The sequence below is a fragment of the Rhinatrema bivittatum genome, chromosome 8, assembly GCF_901001135.1.
Source record: "Rhinatrema bivittatum chromosome 8, aRhiBiv1.1, whole genome shotgun sequence".
NCBI classification, from domain to species: domain Eukaryota; kingdom Metazoa; phylum Chordata; class Amphibia; order Gymnophiona; family Rhinatrematidae; genus Rhinatrema; species Rhinatrema bivittatum.
Genome location: NC_042622.1, coordinates 8799681 through 8819362, shown reverse-complemented (window position 1 = coordinate 8819362; position 19682 = coordinate 8799681). Strand labels below are relative to the sequence as shown.

Sequence of the window (19682 nt, the reverse complement as noted above, 5' to 3'; positions counted from 1 at the left end):
GAGTGATATCAGAACCAGATCACAGAGGAATTCTATCAGAACCAGGTCACAGAGGAATTCTATCAGAACCAGGTCATAGAGGAGTTCTATCAGAGCCAGGTCACAGAAGAGTGCTGTCAGAACCAGGTCATAGAGGAGTGCTATCAGAACCAGGTCATAGAGGAATTCTATCAGAGCCAGGTCACAGAAGAGTGCTGTCAGAACCACGTCATAGAGGAGTGCTATCAGAACCAGGTCACAGAGGAATTCTATTAGAGCCAGGTCACAGAAGAGTGCTGTCAGAACCAGGTCATAGAGGAGTGCTATCAGAACCAGGTCATAGAGGAATTCTATCAGAGCCAGGTCACAGAAGAGTGCTGTCAGAACAAAGTCATAGATGAGTGCTATCAGAACCAGGTCACAGAGGAGTTCTATCAGAACCAGGTCACAGAGGAGTTCTATCAGAGCCAGGTCACAGAAGAGTGCTGTCAGAACCAGGTCATAGAGGAGTGCTATCAGAACCAGGTCACAGAGGAGTCTATCAGAACCAGGTCACAGAAGAGTGGTATCAGAACCAGGTCACAGAGGAGTGCTGCCAGAACCAGGTCATAGAGGAGTGCTATCAGAGCCAGGTCATAGAAGAATGCTATCACAAGGAGAGGTAACAGCATCCTTATATTCAGGCCATACTATGGGGGCTAAAGCTGTTTATTATATTCGCTTACTACCAGATTTCTTGCCTATTCTTTTCAAGAAGAGGAGTCTTCCTCTTGTAAATCCAGCCCCCCAAATAAATAATGATGTACACTCTGTGGCAAGCTGTTATTCATACTGAAGAGCTTGTATGGTTGAGATTAAGTTCTCGAATCAAGATTTCCTGTCTAAAATGACTTTAGTTGAAGACACTGAAGAAAGGTTTCCCAAAATGGAGACTGTCTCCACTGTGCCAGAGCTGCATGATTCTTTAAGGAAGGATCATGCTAGAATCTTAAGATTGCCACATAAAGGCAGTCTTAAAATTATTGCAATGTCTCCTGGTCAGATGCAGGATACAACTCTAAACTCGATGGGGCTGAGCGAGCACACTGTATAACCTACAGTTGGACATGGGTTGTATAGGCGCTAGGGATGTGCATTCGTTTTGAACGTAGGCGCAATCCGCAATGGATAGGTCCCTTTTTGTTGCATTCGTGGGTCCGCGAAACGCATGGCAAACCCCCACGAATGCAACATATCATTACCAAATTTTTTGTGTGTCTTAAGGAGCGAATACAAAAAAAACTAACTAAAACCCCCACCTTCTTGAGCCCCCCAAGACTTGCCAAAAGTCCCTGGTGGTCCAGTGGGGGTCCGGGAGCGATCTCCTGCACTTGGCCCGTCGGCTGCCAGTATTCAAAATGGCACCGATAGCCTTTGACCCTACTATGTCACAGGGGCTATCGGTGCCATTGGTCAGCCCCTGTTCACATGGTAGGTGGAATGGATGGCTGGCACCATCTTGTGCTCCTACCATGTGACAGGGGCCGACCAATGGCACCGATAGCCCCTGTGACATAGTAGGGTCAAAGGCTATCAGTGCCATTTTGAATACTGGCAGCCAACAGCCCGAGTGCAGGAAATCGCTCCCCGACCACCACTGGACCACCAGGGACTTCTGGCAAGTCTTGGGGGGGGGGGTCAGGAGGGGGGGGGTTGTAGTTAATTAAATTTAAAGGGTTGGGATGGGGGTTTTTTTTTTGTTTTTCCAACTTTAATGGAAAACGAATACCGAATGCAACTAATGGACGAATCGGGGTTCCCTCTATGAAAACGGATGCAATGGATTTGGGTCCTGGCGCAATGAATACCGAATAGCAACGTATCTTTTCCTTCTGCACATCCTTAATAGGTTCTGACAGCACTCCTCTGTGACCTGGTTCTGATAGCACTCTTCTGTGACCTGGTTCTGACAGCACTCCTCTATGACCTGGTTCTGACAGCACTCCTCTGTGACCTGATAGCCTTTGACCCTACTATGTCACAGGGGCTATCGGTGCCATTGGTCGGCCCCTGTCACATGGTAGGAGCACAAGATGGTGCCAGCCATCCATTCCACCTACCATGTGAACAGGGGCTGACCAATGGCACCGATAGCCCCTGTGACATAGTAGGGTCAAAGGCTATCGGTGCCATTTTGAATACTGGCAGCCGACAGGCCAAGTGCAGGAGATCGCTCCCGGACCCCCACTGGACCACCAGGGACTTTTGGCAAGTCTTGGGGGGCTCAAGAAGGTGGGGGTTTTAGTTAGTTTTTTTTGTATTCGCTCCTTAAGACACACAAAAAATAGACGCTAATCCCCTTATTCAATAAGGGGATTAGCGTCTATTCAACACATGTCCCACGCGGAATGAGTCTAATAGCGCTATTAGCTATTCACTGTCAATGCTAAAAAAAACAAATGTGTGTCTCGGATGCACATTTAGCGCTCAGCAATTAACGCCTGCCTGGAGCAGGCTTTTCTGTACTGCCTGCTACTTAATATCGTTGCAATATTAAGTAGGAGGAAAAACAAAATTAAATAAAGTTAAAAAAAACAACCCACTGTCAGTCGGGTGCAGGAAACGGATGCTCGAATGACAAGCGTCCGTTTCCTGCACCCCCTGGCCGTGCGGCTCTGCGGCATTAAGGATACACTCGGCGTCAGTTTTCCTAACCGCCGAGGACGATCGGGTTCTCATTAGCAAGGAATCCCTAGCGCCTCCTTGCTAACATGACCCCCTATTTTAAATATTGCATGGCGCCACCAAGGGGGGCACCTGGGGGTGCATTAAGAAAGCGGGCGCTTTCCGTGCTTATTTATTGCATCGGCCCCTACGCTTTGTCTTCAGGTGTGAAACAACAGGGGGTCCAAGCTTCTGCTCTGCCACAGTCCCGCAAGAGAAGAGCATTCCTGCCGAATGGCTCCCCCTTCCTAGCTGCACCCCCTGGTTCACTCTGAGGGTGTGGCGTATCCCCCAGTCAGCTCCCCTGGCAAGATGCACTGCCCCAGACCCATCCCTCATAGTTCCCGCTACCCAAAACACAAACAAAGCCAGCACCACAGGCTCCCTTCCTGACTGGAACTGCTCCACAAGGCACTTCACGTCACACTCACACTCACACACTGAAGCAACACAACTGTAGATGCCAGGATAAGCAGGGTTTTATTACTAATGCTAAGTTACACTCCCGAAAGCACCACAACAAAGGAAACATACAGATTAGCATAGACCATAGCGGCAAATAATATAGTACAAATAGTTTTCTTAATTAATTAATTAATACAGCAGCTGAAGGGGCATAATGAGTGAGGTGATCACATTTTCGGATGACACAAAATTATTCATAGTGGTTAAATCACAAGCAGATTGTGATAAATTGCAGGAAGACCTTGTGAGACTGGAAGATTGGGAATCCAAATGGCAGATGAAATTTAATGTGGACAAGTGCAAGGTGTTACATATAGGGAAAAATAACCCTTGCTATAATTACACAATGTTAGGTTCCATATTAGGAGCTACCACCCAGGAAAACGATTTAGGATTCATAGTGGATAACACATTGAAATAGTCGGCTCAGTGTGCTGCAGCAGTCAAAAAAGCAAACAATGTTAGGAATTATTAGGAAGGGAATGGTGAATAAAACGGAAAATGTCATAATGCCTCTGTATCGCTCCATGGTGAGACCACACCTTGAATACTGTGTACAGTTCTGGTCGCCGCATCTCAAAAAAGATATAATTGCGATTGAGAAGGTACAGAGAAGGGCGACCAAAATGATAAGGGGAATGGAACAACTCCCCTATGAGGAAAGACTAAAGAGGTTAGGACTTTTCAGCTTGGAGAAGACACAGCTGAGGGGGGATATGATAGAAATGTTTAAAATCATGAAAGGACTTGAACAAGTATCTGAGATACCACATCGGTTTACATTCAGGTACTGTAGGTATTTCCCAATCCCCAGAGGGCTTACGATCTAAGTTTGTACCTGAGGCAATGGAGGGTAAAGTGACTTGCCCAAGGTCACAAGGAGCGACAGCAGGACTCGAACCCTGGTCTCCTGGTTCATAGCCCCCCCTGCTCTAACCACTAGGCTATTCCTCCTCCCCCTAAAAGCGTAAATAACCCATGTAAATTGGTTATTTACTCTTTCAGATAATAGAAGGACCAGGGGGTGCTCCATGAAGTTAGCAAGTAGCACATTTAAAACAAATAGAAGAAAATTCTTTTTCATTCAATGCATATTTAAGCTCTGGAATTCATTGCCAGAAGATGTGGTTACAGCAGTTAGTGTAACTGGATTTAAAAAAGGTTTGAATAAGTTCCTAGAGGAAAAATCCATAAACTGCTATGAAGGTAATTAATAAGCAATGGTAGCTTGAAATGTATCTAATGTTTGGGTAATTGCCAGGTTCTTGTGGCCTGGATTGGCCTCTGTTGGAAACAGGATGCTGGGCTTGATGGACCCTTGGTCTGACCCAGTATGGCATTTCTTATATTCTCATGTGCTTATGTTCTTAGGTTTGGGATTATCTTTCTCTGCCCCTCTCCCTCCCATGTCTCACTTTATACCCTCTGTGACCTGCACTTCTGAAAATATGTTTTGAGAGGCACATGCAATTTCCCTAAACATGGTTCAAGGTGAGAAAACAACTTTCTCTTGCGACTACTCCCTCAGCACTGAGCCTGTGCATTTGCTGTTTACCTCTTCTTTTCCCACACTTGTTGTGCAGAAACGAGATGCGCGGGTGACTGGGAGAACGCTGAGTTCAGTGTGGCCTGCCTTCTGAATACAGACTTAGGCCAAGCAATCCCATTACACCCCTCCCTCCCTCCCTCCCCCACACACACAACCACGCTCCCCCCTCCTCCCCCAGCGTACGTCAGATCAATTTGTATCAGACTTCGCACATTCGGCTGCAATATCCCAAACGTATGGAACTAAGATCGCTCCATCCCTATGCCTTGAGCTGTCCTACCTTACCTTCCGTGAAAGAGTTAAGGCTTAGTTATTCAGCCAGGCCTTTCCCTAAATTCCATTCAAAACCTGGGGCAAAGACAGCAACAGAGACCCCCCCTTCCACCACTTGACTAATCACATTTTTTGTGCCTCCCTTTCATGTTTCTCTATATTTATTGTGAACTGAGCAACAAATGTCGCAAGAATTTAACCGCAAATTTGATTGTAATCTACCTCGAGCCCAGTCTGGTAAAGGCAGGCAAAGGGTTCAAATAATAAATAAATCCGTGTGGTTGTACTGAAACCGTGAGGATTTAAGATTTAGCTAATTTTCCTAAAATCGCAACATCTACGTCTACGGATCTATTCCCTTGGTATCTGATTGAGGTTCTAGGGGTGCTAGAAGGTCCTCTTTGTTCCAGACAAGCAGAGAGCGGGGGACACTGGCATGGGCCGGGGAAGTGAAGACCAAGGCAGCTGGGCTTTATCCCGCACTCGCCTCTCCCTTTCTCCACTGGGAGCTGCCTTGCTTGTCGGAGGCTGATTTCAGCAGAAGGAGAGAGGATCTTTGCCTCCCGATCCTCCCTGGGGGCCACGATTACTCGAAGGTCTCCAGCTCAGCTAGGTGCTCGCATGCTTCATGATCCAGAGCGGCTCACCAATGCCTCAGTCCTGCCCTGCAGCCGGCTGAACCCTCTCGTACACCAGAAGAGGAATTATTTCGGTATTTGCTTTTGAATGCGGTGTGTGGGTAGTCACTCTTTCCATCTTGCTCTTACCAACGCAACTTATGCACTGTTCCTCACTTAAGGGGCCGATGTAATAAGCGGTGGTAATGCTGCCGCGGGTTTCAACGTGTAACGTGCGCGCTTGCGCAAACCCTAGATGCGTATGTGATGAAGGTTTCTACCTGGGACAAAACGTGCATGTAAAGCCATTTACCAACCCGTGGCTTGTTCTGCGTGAATGCATGTTAATGGCATGCAAAGGAGGCCATTATCTAATCATGGGCAATACAGGGAGATTGGGTTAGTGCGGGTTTTTAGCGCCTGGGACAGGGCAGGAGTTAAGTGAAAATGCCGGTGTGGGGATCGGTTTTTTGATGCTTTTGCGGGTCAGGCGGGCGGAACTGGTAGAGCGAAGGCAGAATTGCCGATCTGCATTTCACACTCAGTCTGATTATGAAGGGTTTAGATATTGCTCTGCCCGCCTTCACGTTGAATTGCAGACCACTAATTTATTCATTTTTTTCCAAAAAGGAAAGGCTTTCGCCCCGAGACGTAATCGCAGGTGTTCACACGCCGATGGATGGCCGTGTGGGTCTGTGCGATATATTATAGAGGGCCTTCCGGGCGCATTACTGCCTGCATTGTGTTTACTATATGCAGATTTTATGCATGTATCTAATTAGCATATGTGGCTGTTATTACATCCCGCACTGCCACTGGTGTTTGCTGTGTTTGCCAAAAAACCCCATGCAGAACAATCAGCGCGGGTCTAACTGCATTAATGAGACGACTCTTCAGGATCACCACAACGGGGCCCTAGCATTGAACCCTGTGAGCTAGGATGGGGGCTCCAATTCTGAACAGCCCCCCCCCCTCCCCCTTATACAAGCAGGCTGCAGCATTGCTAGGAGGGCATTTTGGGTAAGAGAGAGGAGTGTTTTTCGGGAGTTGTTCCCCTGCTTGGGTACTGGGTTTCACAGCCTGGGCCGATACCTCAGTGGGAAGGGGATCAGTGCCGGATCTACTTTTGGGGTTTTCTCCTGTGAGAGCCCTTGTGGCCCTGGCTGGGGGGCACTCGGGGTACCCAGCTGTTAGGTTAGATCAGGAGGTGGGGAAGATCCCAAATGCTGCCCTGCTGCAGGAGGATTCCAGATATTTCTACCTCTGCGTGAAGATGTTTCCCTAAGTTCCCAGGAGGAAGCTTGTGGCCAGCCTTTCTGCTTGAAGAGGCGACAGCTTTCTTCCCTGCTACCGGCCTTTGCCTAAGAAAAATCCTGTTCAGAGCACTGAAGAGGAGAACTGTGAATAAGATCTAAAATGTTATTCTGAGGGCACCCAGCCTGGGAGAGACACTGTGGGAGTCTGTGCATAGACTGAAATCCTTTTTGAAATCAGTATTTTTGGAAAGAGTTTTTCGTCACAGATATGGATTCCCTGACCATAAGAACATAAGAACATAAGAACATGCCATATTGGGTCAGACCAAGGGTCCATCAAGCCCAGCATCCTGTTTCCAACAGAGGCCAATCCAGGCCATAAGAACCTGGCAAGTACCCAAACACTAAGAAGATCCCATGCTACTGAAGCAATTAATAGAAGTGGCTATTCCCTAAGTAAAATTGATTAATAGCCGTTAATGGACTTCTCCTCCAAGAACTTATCCAACCTTTTTTGAACCCAGCTACACTAACTGCACTAACCACATCCTCTGGCAACAAATTCCAGAGTTTAATTGTGCGTTGAGTGAAAAATAATTTTCTCTGATTAGTCTTAAATGTGCCCCATGCTAACTTCATGGAGTGCCTCCTAGTCTTTCTATTATCCGAAAGAGTAAATAACCGATTCACATCTACTCGTTCTAGACCTCTCATGATCTTAAACACCTCTATCATATCCCCCCTCAGCCATCTCTTCTCCAAGCTGAAAAGCCCTAACCTCTTCAGTCTTTCCTCATAGGGGAGTTGTTCCATTCCCCTTATCATTTTGGTTGCCCTTCTCTGTACCTTCTCCATCGCAATTATATCTTTTTTGAGATGCGGCGACCAGAATTGTACACAGTATTCAAGGTGCGGTCTCACCATGGAGCGATACAGAGGCGTTATGACCAACTGGGAACCTTAGAGAGTGAGAGTTTCCCTGCCTAATACTGAGAAGCACTTGCACAGATAAATTGGAGAACTGTATTGAGCCAGGACTGTTGTGAACGTGCCATTGCTAACGTTTAAGAACACTGACAGTAAATATATAATTTGGGACACTCAGTCTGAGCCTCCACAGTCTTTTATGGCATTCATATCCTTTCAAGTGAAGATAGACCTGTTACACACACACACACACATACATACAGACACACATACACACACACACACACACATATACACACAGACACACACACTCACACACACATACACACACACACACATACAGACACACATATACACACAGACACACATACATACAGACACATATACACACACACATACACACAGACACATACATACAGACACACATACACACACATATACACACAGACACATACATACACACACATATACCCAGACACATACATACAGACACACATACACACACATATACACACAGACACATACATACACACACATATACACACATATACACAGACACTTACATACACACACACATACACACACATATACACAGACACATACATACACACACATACACACACATATACACAGACACACATACACACATATACACAGACACATACATACACACACATATACACAGACACATGCATACAGACACACATACACACACATATACACAGACACATACATACAGACACATATACACACATATACACAGAGACATACATACACACACATATACACACATACACACACACACATACAGACACACATATACACACATATACACACAGACACACATACATACACACACATACACACACATATACACAGACACATACATACACACACATATATACACAGACACATACATACAGACACACATACACACATATACACAGACACATACATACACACACATATATACACAGACACATACATACAGACACACATACACATACACACACATATACACAGACACATACATACACACAAATATACACACATATACAGAGACACATACATACAGACACACATACACACACATATACACAGGCACATATACACAGACACATACATACAGACACATATACACACATATACACAGAGACATACATAGAGACACATATACACACATATACACAGAGACACATACATACAGACACACATACACACACATATACACAGGCACATATACACAGACACATACATACAGACACATATACACACATATACACAGAGACATACATACACACACATATACACACATATACACAGACACATACATACAGACACACATACACACACACACACCCCTGGCAACAAATCAAGATTTATCCCAGCCATCTTGGGTCCTGGAGGATTTAGTGACCCCTCGTTCTGGGGCCCCTGGGCTGTGTCAGAGTGGGAGAAAGAGGATTGGCTCTAGGACCCTCGTGTGCGCCTGCCCTCCTGAGAGGGTCACGCGATTTCACGTGGATCATTTCCCTGCCGTGCTGCTCTGCAACTGCTAAGTATTTTTACCTGAAAGCATTTCGGGCAGCCCAGTCCCGGCCTTCCTGCACGCTGTGCGGAGCTGGGAGCCCGGGAAAGGCAGAGGCGACCAGCGGGTCCCTCTGGAAGCGCGGCACTGACGCAGCTTCCCGCGCGCGCCGCTGCGCACATTTACCATCCAAGTCAAAGCCAACTCAGTCGCGCGCCTTTCCTTCCGCAGGGGCGCGGCGGGGCCAGAGGGAGGCGGGGTTTGCTGTTTCCCTATAGTTTTGTGGTTATTGCATAGGAGTGGGGGCGGCAGGGTTTTGTTTTCCTGCTTAGTTTTCATTTTTTGACTCAGCAGGTCCTCCCCCCTGATTTCTCCGGGCTCCCCAGAGCTGGGATGTGGGACCAGGAGCCTTCATTCACAATTATCCAAAGACTGAGTCCCCTCCTAATGGGGTCGCCTTGAGCAAGGGAGGGTGGCCCCGAAGATCCCCCCCCCCCCCCCCGGTCATAAGGGGGGTCCCTCCCCCCCCCCCCCCCCCAAAGTCTCGGGGGTACCCCCCCCCCCTCCCCTAGCGCCCTGGACTCTTTCACCCACTTATTAAATCTTCTTCTCCACATTCAGGCACGCGCTCTTCCCAGCCACAGCTCCCACGATGCCCCCTGCAGGGAAACGGAGCGGCTTCCATCTTCTTCTTGTTATTTCCCATTTCACAGGCCTGCGTGCTGGGTGCATGGCCCTGGCTTCATCCTAGGATCAGTGGCCCACAAAGGGCCCTAGGTGGTGCTTTTTTTTACTCTCTGCTGCCCCCTTCAGGGGACACCAGAAAAGTGGGGGTCTTCTCTTTTGTTGCCCACCCCCGGCCTGGGTTTGAAATAGGAAATGATCTCCCCCAATCAGCGCAGGAATGGTCCTAGGGTGGGTGTGGGCGAGGCCTCTTCGCCGGATAACGCATGTTGACGCGCGCTGTTAGTACATAGCACCCGCTGGGCTCAGCAATGCACGTTAAAGGCCCGTTCTTATTGGTCTGCCCATCCTGCCACCGAGGACTGCATATCCAGCCTCAAGGCATCACGAACACTTAAATGAGGATGGAAATAAAACCAAGCAAAGTCATCATCTGAAGACAGGGGGGAGGGAAGCATTGATCTAATTAAATAAAGCCCCGTGTGAGCTGCCACGGGACAAGAGGCCCTGAGGGTCAAACAAGAAGCAGAGTAGCTGAGAGTCAGAGGGTCTATTGAGCCAGGGTTAGGATTCTTTATAAAGACTCAAGTGCAGTCACTACAGCACGGCCATTTCATCTTCTCCTCTAATTGGCATGGAATATCGAAAAGTACAGAAGTGATGTAAACAGGAGCATTAATTAAAGGAGTGCGCCTGCCGTCTTACTCCACTTGAAGGCAGAGAAATAAAAATTAGTAATTAAAAAAAGAAAAAATATGGAAATGTAAGTGATGCGAAAAATGTATGCTTAGTCCAAGTAAAAGCTACCGCCTTATTTATGTTTGATAACTTCTATGTGGAGTACAAAAGTACGAAGCCCCAAGGGCCCAGAGTCTGCATCTTCTGATGTGAAGGAGGCAAGGGGGCTTCTTGCTTGCTAAGAGCCATGAGGTGTGAGTGGATGATGCTGATCTTTTATTCAGATCCGAACGGTACCCAGCAATGTGCATGCTGAGGTGCATGGGAGAAGCACTTCTACACCAGCAGCATTCCCACCTCACAGCAGATCGTTTCATTTCATTTATTCATGTATAACCCGCTTACACATAAAGCACAAAAAGCGAGGTACATAAAAACCCACAGGAGGAGAGTGCGCCAGGGAATCCCAGATCACAAAGTCAACTGCTCTTCAAGCTAAGGTGGGCTGAGGACAGAAAGTTACACCAAAGAAATCAAAGACATCTGGACAGAGCAGCACCTTCCGAAGCCCAGTTACCTGTCGTCACAAAGCTTACTAGGTCTATAGATATATATATATATCAACCTAATAAATGAAGGTTGACCGACGTGCCGCAAATGCGCAGTAGAGAGCAGCTCTACCGCACATGCGAGCACGTCGGTCACAGTGTGCCTCTTAAAAATAAAAATGGCGCTGTAGGAGCGGCGGTGGCACCGGCCCGAAGAGCTGGAGCGGCGGCAGACCAGGAGCGGCGGCCCGAAGACCAGGAGCGGCAGGAGCGGCGGCCCGAAGACCCGGAGCGGCAGGAGCGGCGGCCCGAAGACCCGGAGTGGCGGCAGCGGCGGCCCGAAGACCAGGAGCGGCAGGAGCGGCGGCGGCGGCCCAAAGAGCGGTGGCGGCGGCGGTGGCACCGGCCCGAAGAGCAGGAGCGGCAGCGGCATGTGCGCGAGGGAGGGACGGACGGAAGGAACACCCCGGAGATCTACTGAGGGGAGGAGTGACTGAGGGGAGGGGGGAGAGAGGAGTAACTGAGGGGAGGGGGGAGGGAGGAGTGACTGAGGGGAGGGGGAGGGAGGAGTGACTCAGGGGAGGAGGGAGGAGTGACTCAGGGGAGGAGGGAGGGGGGAGAGAGGAGTGACTCAGGGGAGGAGGGAGGGGGGAGAGAGGAGTAACTGAGGGGAGGGGGGAGAGAGGAGTAACTGAGGGGAGGAGGAGAGTAACTGAGGGGAGGGGGAGAGAGGAGTAACTGAGGGGAGGGGGGAGGGAGGAGTGACTGAGGGGAGGAGGGGGGAGTGACGGAGGGGAGTGACTGGGGGAGGGGGAGATAGGAGTGACTGAGGGAGGGAGGAGGGGGGAGTGACTGAGGGGAGGGGGGAGGGAGGAGTGACTGAGGGGAGGAGGGAGGGGTGGAGAGAGAGGAGTGGACTGAGGGGAGAGAGGAGAGAGTGGGGGAAGGTGGGAGGGAGAATGAGGGGGAAGGAAATGATCCAAAAAAAATGTTAATGTAGCCCGTTTTAACGGGCTTAACGGCTTGTATATATATACTCTGGGGATTTGTCAAGGTTTGCTACACTGATAGCTTCATAAACAAATATTAAAATGCGTTCAAAAGTTCAGAATGATCTTGGTTAATAAGATAATCAATAAGTAGATGTATAATCAGAGGCGACTGCTGACTGGAAGATGCAGATCGTGGAAGCTTGTCCATCAGCATAGAGATGTAATGTTTTTAATTGGCTCGTGATTATCTGCCTAAACGCTGCTGTCCTGCATTCAGTGCTAAATGATATGGTGTTCTGACCACTTTCCTATCACATTGTGCACATGGTGCTTGTGCGCCTTGACATACGTGATTAGGATATAACCATGGCCTGATGAGAAAGGTGTGATAGGAAGGGGAAGCTGTGCCTTCACACAGGAAGTTTAAGATCCTACAAGCAACAGAAATGCAGGGACCAGGGAGAAGGGAAGAGGTCTTACACTAGAAATGGGAAATGAACCACCAATCGCAGCAGGAGAAGACAAGCTAGACAAGAGCTTCAGTGGGTGCTATCAATTAGGTGATGGTACAGGGGAAGCTGCTGCTGGTGGCCAGAGACTTTCATCTGCCAGATGTTGCCTGGAGAATCCCATCTGCGGCAAGGAGTAGGAAGATCACTCCCCAGGCAATCAGTAGCAGAGTCCTCCTGCGAGGCAGTGGGAAACAGAAAAAGTGTTGCTGATGTCATGGTGGGTGATGACCTGGAGCCCAGTGGTCATCTGATGGTGTGACTCCATATAAAATCAAAGGCTCCTGGAAATCAGAAAAACCAGCATCAATGATGAGGGAGGGCCGGACAACTCTTCTTGGTAAATATCATAAGCTGCTGTTGATTCTGGGGTGTCTTGCAGCTAAGCAATGCATCTTGTTGAAATTATTGGAGAAGGATAGACCTGATCTTGCTATGTGGAAAGCTGGCATGATACACCTACTCTTTTAGTCACAAAATCACTCAGATCGAAAATAGTTTCCTCCAAGAGCCATATATTTTTCCATTGCCTGTTGATACGCAAAACAAGACCACGTGTAAGTGGTATTAAGGTCACTTGTGTTTCTGATATCAATTCAGAAATGCGTAGTGGGTGCTTTTGTTTGGATTTATTTTTCTGTTCCTTCTTTGGGAGGAGAGAATGTTTTTTATAGTATATTGGGATGGAGGGTGTTTTAAATGTTGGGGAGAAAAAGAGGAAATGTTATGAATGACTTTAAGAGTTTGCGTGGTTATAGTGTGCTGGAGTGTGTGAGTGTGAGTGTGCTGGAGTGTGTGAGTGTGCTGGAGGGTGCTGGAGTGTGTGAGTATGTTGGAGTGTGTGAGTGTGCTGGAGTGTGCGAGTGTGTTGGAGTGTGCGAGTGTGCTGGAGTGTGTGAGTGTGAGTGAGCTGGAGTGTGTGAGTGTGCTGGAGTGTGCTGGAGTGTGTGAGTATGTTGGAGTGTGTGAGTGTGTTGGAGTGTGTGAGTGTGCTGGAGTGTGCTGGAGTGTGTTGGAGTGTGTGAGTGTGCTGGAGTGTGTGAGTGTGCGAGTGTGCTGGAGTGTGTGAGTGTGTTGGAGTGTGCTGGAGTGTGTGTGTGAGTGTGTTGGAGTGTGCTGGAGTGTGTGAGTGTGTTGAAGTGTGTGAGTGTGCTGGAGTGTGCGAGTGTGCTGGAGTGTGTGAGTGTGCTGGAGTGTGCGAGTGTGCTGGAGTGTGCTGGAGTGTGCGAGTGTGCTGGAGTGTGTGAGTGTGCTGGAGTGTGCGAGTGTGCTGGAGTGTGTGTGAGTGTGTTGGAGTGTGTTGGAGTGTGCTGGAGTGTGTGAGTGTGCTGGAGTGTGCGAGTGTGCTGGAGTGTGTGTGAGTGTGTTGGAGTGTGCTGGAGTGTGTGAGTGTGCTGGTGTGTGCGAGTGTGCTGGAGTGTGTGAGTGTGCTGGAGTGTGCGAGTGTGCTGGAGTGTGTTGGAGTGTGCTGGAGTGTGTGAGTGTGTTGGAGTGTGCTGGAGTGTGTGAGTGTGCTGGAGTGTGCGAGTGTGCTGGAGTGTGTGTGAGTGTGTTGGAGTGTGCTGGAGTGTGTGAGTGTGCTGGAGTGTGCGAGTGTGCTGGAGTGTGTGTGAGTGTGTTGGAGTGTGCTGGAGTGTGTGAGTGTGTTGGAGTGTGCGAGTGTGTTGGAGTGTGTGAGTGTGCTGGAGTGTGTGTGAGTGTGTTGGAGTGTGTTGGAGTGTGTGAGTGTGCTGGAGTGTGTGAGTGTGCTGGAGTGTGCTGGAGTGTGTGAGTGTGTTGGAGTGTGTGAGTGTGCTGGAGTGTGTGAAACCATGGAACGGAGTGCACACCCCTAGATAAGGAGGCATTAAATAAAGCATAACCTGGGGGCAGTGTAGTTTATTGCAAGGCAGGGAGCAGTGGGATGGTTTTCTGGAGTGGGGTCCATCCAGTGTCTTCATAAAGGCATTGGGGCTGCTCAAACAGAATGTGGCAGCTAAACTTTTATGCCAAAATGTTAATCTGGGGAAGAGAAAGCAAGAGGAGCGGTGCAAGGCGCGGGCGAGGCACAGGAGAAGGAGCCAGGGGCGATCATAGCCAAGCAGCGTGACAAGGCAGAGGAGGGAGCCAAGCAAACAGGCTCCAGAGGAAACGGATCCAAACTGCACAGGGTCTGCAACCTTCATCCTGGAAGTGTGTGTGCACGCCGGGGGAGAAGAGTGCTACATACCGCTGCCAGGGCATAAAGAATGCCCCAGAGGCTACTGCCTCTTCAGTGGAAAAGAGATTGATGTGCGCAGGCTGCCAGCCCGGGAACCCTTAGGAATGGGAGAGGCTGGCGGACTCTGCATTCAGCAGTGGGAAGGCGGAGGGGCCCATCTCTCTGAGCTGGGCTGGAGAGCTGTGCACCGAGTTTTCCACTGCTAAGCAGAAGGAACGGGACTGGGCATGTGCGGGAATCCCTGCAGCCTGTGCACCCGAGGATCAGCCCCTCTGCCAGCCAAGCGGGGCAGGCACTTCGCCTACCTCATGAGAAATTCAGCCCCTTGTTTTCCTGCCGTGGCCACGGTGCTGTCTGTGAAAAGGCAAATTATAAGGAACAATATTCTCCAGTGCTCCAAAAATACTTCAGCTTTACTCAATTCCGGTTAAAAGCAACTCTGACAAGATTAAAGCAAGCAGCCGGGTCATTCACTGCCTGTCTCTGATCACCGAGTGCATATCCCCAAGCTCTGGGCCCAGCAGAGCTGTTTCTTCTTATGGATTCCTGCTAGCAAGGCCCAAAGAGAGGCGTCGTCACTGCCCGCTTCAGAAGGCCCCCTAATGTCTTTATTCACTCCGTGCCATCATTGATTCAGGAGATGGCCCATCAGGGCTGGATCACGCTCTGCAGAGTTGGGCTGGCAGTCTTGGCAATGCATCTTTTACCAGAGGTCCGGATTCAAAATCTAAAACCATTCTAGAGTGAAAAGCCAGCTAATGTTACAGCCACGTGCCCATCCTCTTCAGTACCCAAGGCACTGCAGGCTCCTGTTCCCAGGCTCTTCCTTCAGGAGGCATTAATAAGCACTAGCACTGGGACATACTTTGCCTGTACCACATTGGCCCCACTCAGTCACTCTGTGCTGAGGAGGAGAGCCCCTGGCTCCCGGTCCTAAGAGACAGATGCACGCTGAGGAGCTGAGGGAAGCAGGCAGGACAGCCGAGGCTGCTCCTCACCTGGAGCCTGCCGACAGATTACTGTGCAGCAGGGACGGATCCTGTTTCCAGGGATACTGGTGAGGAGTGATCTCTCTATGCAATCACTGGAGGGCTGCAGGAGGGGAGACTCAGAAAATCTGCATAGCGTGGCCTCCAGAGACAGACACAGTCAGGAAGGAAAGTCCTGGAGTCCTGGGATAAGAGCAGAGGGTCCCTAGTTATGAATAAGGAAAGGGGAAGCCAGAGATCAGCTGGTGCCCGTGGCATTGCACTGAGACTGCAGGACCCTTATCTGCTGTGATGTCCCAGGCTTCTGTGACAGGAAATAGGGATGAAGCCCCCTCCCAATGCTTCCCTCCCCCCCCCCCCCCCTAGTGATGGCTCACTACAAAGCTAGACCAGAGCAGTGTTGAGGGGCAAGGATTGGGTGCTGCATATTACAGAGCAGCACTTTTATCAGGGGTGAAGGGTGTTAAAGGGGGGCTTCAGCCACATTGAGGGGGTTCTCTATCAGTCTAGCTTCATAGTGCATAAGTCACCAGGACCCTGCATTGATTTCATTGCAAACTTACCTGACAATGACGTACATGACGGCACAGTTGCCCACCAGTCCCAGCACGCACACGACGAGGTACACCAGCACGATGGTCACCTTCATGCCCAGGGGCAGGAAGCTGTCCGCGGTGGCATTATAGAACCAGCCACTGGGCAGGACACTCAGATTCAGCAGCGAGGAGTCATTCAGCCACCTGCTCCAGTAGGAGCCTCCGACACCGGGGGACGCACGCAGCGCGGGCTCCATCCCGAAGCAGCAATCTGCAGCAGACAGGTAACCAAAGCAAGAGTGAGAGGCTCTGCTGCAGTCGAGGTCAGCAAGAAATCCTGAGCACTGCAATCCAGCAAGGGCAGAGAGATGGCTAGGGAGAGCAAAGCAAATATGGTATCTCTTACTCCGTGTCTGTGACTGCTATAGAGCCCAGTGCCTGCTGCATTTCAGGTGCCTTCTATACAGCCCTCTGCATCTGATCTGGCATGGAGATCTGCACCCTATGCATCTATCCATCCACACAGCCTGCATCTATCCAGCATGCAGGACCCGGAATAACTGCACGGATGCTGTCTTTCTAGTGCACCTTCAGCTATCAGCAGACAAACGAGCCTGCAGCGTGCATGCAGTCGGTCTGTAAACCCGGGCAGCAGTCCTGCAGCACTGAAACGGAGGCAGGGTTTCTCCTCCTCCCTAACATCCTTCAGCTCCGGCTGCGGAAAGTTAAAAAGGAGGAAGGTGGAACTCACCTCAGGCAGGCAGCGGCTTCCCCCCAGCACTGAGCTGCCGGAGCGAGTGGAGAGCCAGGGCTAGTGCAAGTGCAAGGAAACCCCCCCTTGCCAGACACACGTCCGTGGGAGGGAGGGGCCGCTGGCAGCTCCCTCGCGAACCTCCTGCAGAGCCCGCTGCTGCTCCACGCACACAGCAGCCACAGCTCCACAGACCTGGGAAGGAAGGAAGTGCCACCAGCACCCAGATCCCAAACTTACAGAAACAGGACTGCCAAAATGCTTACAAAAAAACTTTGGCAATCTACCTGTGCTTTTATTGTGCATTATTGATGCTCTCACCTGATCACAATTAGCACATCAAATAGCCCCAAGTTTGGTCTGCCTGTTGCTTCATTTACATTACTAGAATGTTCTGTTTTGTCACATTTTTGGACCAATCCAGCACCCAGCTCCTGACTTGTTTTAGCTTGTGCCCACCCCATATTCATTGACCTATGCAACCCAACAGCCAACCCTGATTCATAACTCATTCCTTTCTGTGCCAACCCAACATGCAATCATGAACTCTCCCACTCTGGGTGAACCCAATACCCAACCATGAACCGTCTCATTCTGAATCAGTTCAGTACCAAATTCCAACCTGTACCACTGTGTGTCAACCCAGCGCCCAACCCAGAACTCCCCTACACTGTACCAACTCAGCACCAAATCCCAGCTTGTTTCACCATGACAGCACTCGACCCTGAACGCCTCCATGTTGCGTCAATTCAAGTCCCACCCTATTCTGCCAATCTGCACCAACTCAGCACCCAATCCTAACCTATTCCACTGTACCAACCCAGCACCCAACCCTAAACTCCACTCTGTACCAGTTCTGCACCAAATCCCACCCTGTTCCACTGTGCCAACCCAGCACCCAACCCTGAACTCCTCCACTCTGAACCAACTCAGCACCCAGTCTTAACCTATCCCACTGCACCAACCCAGCATCCAACCCTAAACTCCACTCTGTACCAGTTCTGCACCAAATCCCACCCTGTTCCACTGTGCCAACCTAGCACCCAACCCTGAACTCCTCCACTCTGTATCAACTCAGCACCCAGTCTTAACCTATCCCACTGCACCAACCCAGCACCCAACCCTAAACTCCTCCACTCTGTATCAACTCAGCACCCAGTCTTAACCTATCCCACTGCACCAACCCAGCACCCAACCTTGAACTCCACTCTTACCAGTTCTGCACCAAATCCCACCCTGTTCCACTGTGCCAACCCAGCACCTAACCCTGAAATCTTCCCTTCTGAATCAGCTCAGCACCAAATCCCAACCTGTACCACTGTATGCAAACCCAGCACCCAACCCAAATCTCCCCTACACTGTACCAACTCAGCACCAGATCCCAGCTTGTTTCACCATGCCAGCACTCAACCCTGAACACCTCCATGCTGTGTCAATTCAAGTCCCATCCTATTCTGCCAATCTGCACCAACTCAGCACCCAATCCTAATCTATTCCACTGTACCAACCCAGCACCCAACCCTAAACTCCACTCTGTACCAGTTCTGCACCAAATCCCACCCTGTTCCACTGTGCCAACCCAGCACCCAACCCTGAACTCCTCCACTCTGAACCAACTCAGCACCCAGTCTTAACCTATCCCACTGCACCAACCCAGCATCCAACCATGAACTCCTCCACTCTGTACCAGTTCCACACCAAATCCCACCCTGTTCCACTGCGCCAACCCAGCACCCAACCCTGAACTCCTCCACTCTGTACCAACTCAGCACCCAGTCTTAACCTATCCCACTGCACCAACCCAGCATCCAACCATGAACTCCTCCACTCTGTACCAGTTCCACAACAAATCCCACCCTGTTCCACTGCGCCAACCCAGCACCCAACCCTGAACTCCTCCATTCTGTACCAACTCAGCACCCAGTCTTAACCTATCCCACTGCACCAACCCAGCACCCAACCCTGAACCCCCTCCATTCTGTACTAACTCAGCACCCAGTCTTAACCTATCCCACTGCACCAACCCAGCACCCAACCCTGAACCCCCTCCATTCTGTACTAACTCAGCACCCAGTCTTAACCTATCCCACTGCACCAACCCAGCACCCAACCCTGAACCCCCTCCACTCTGTACCAATCCAAAACCCACCTTACTCTGTCAATCTATACCAACTCAGCACCTAATCCTAACCATTTCCACTGTGTGCCAATCCAAAACACTACCTTGAACTCCCCTACATTATGCCAACCCAACACCCACTCCTTACTCATCTCTTTCCATGGCAACTCAGCACCCATCCTATGCTGTACCAATTTAACACTGTTGTGAGTGCGGGGAATGCGTTCATTTCATCAAGAAGAGTGAGCCCTTGAACCACGGCACAACTTCAGGGCAAGACTCCAAGGAAGGCACCATGGGAGGCAAGCAATTCAGGCACTTAGCTTGGAACATGGAACTTGGAACATAGTACACTCAGACTTCCACTGAGCCTGTAAGC

General features: G+C 49.8%; 1 protein-coding gene across 2 annotated transcripts in view; it reads right to left on the bottom strand.

Annotated features, from left to right (window-relative positions):
• Positions 1-16645, bottom strand: part of OPRL1 (opioid related nociceptin receptor 1) — a 45214-nt gene extending 28569 nt beyond the window's left edge. The window contains exon 1 of one of the 2 annotated variants that reach the window (XM_029613186.1): positions 16461-16645. In XM_029613186.1, the coding sequence (XP_029469046.1) occupies positions 16461-16546 (86 nt within the window). In that variant the 5' untranslated portion in view covers positions 16547-16645. The remainder of the gene's footprint in view (positions 1-16460) is intronic. The other variant, XM_029613187.1, reaches the window with a different exon arrangement.
• Positions 16646-19682: the final 3037 nt, after the last annotated feature.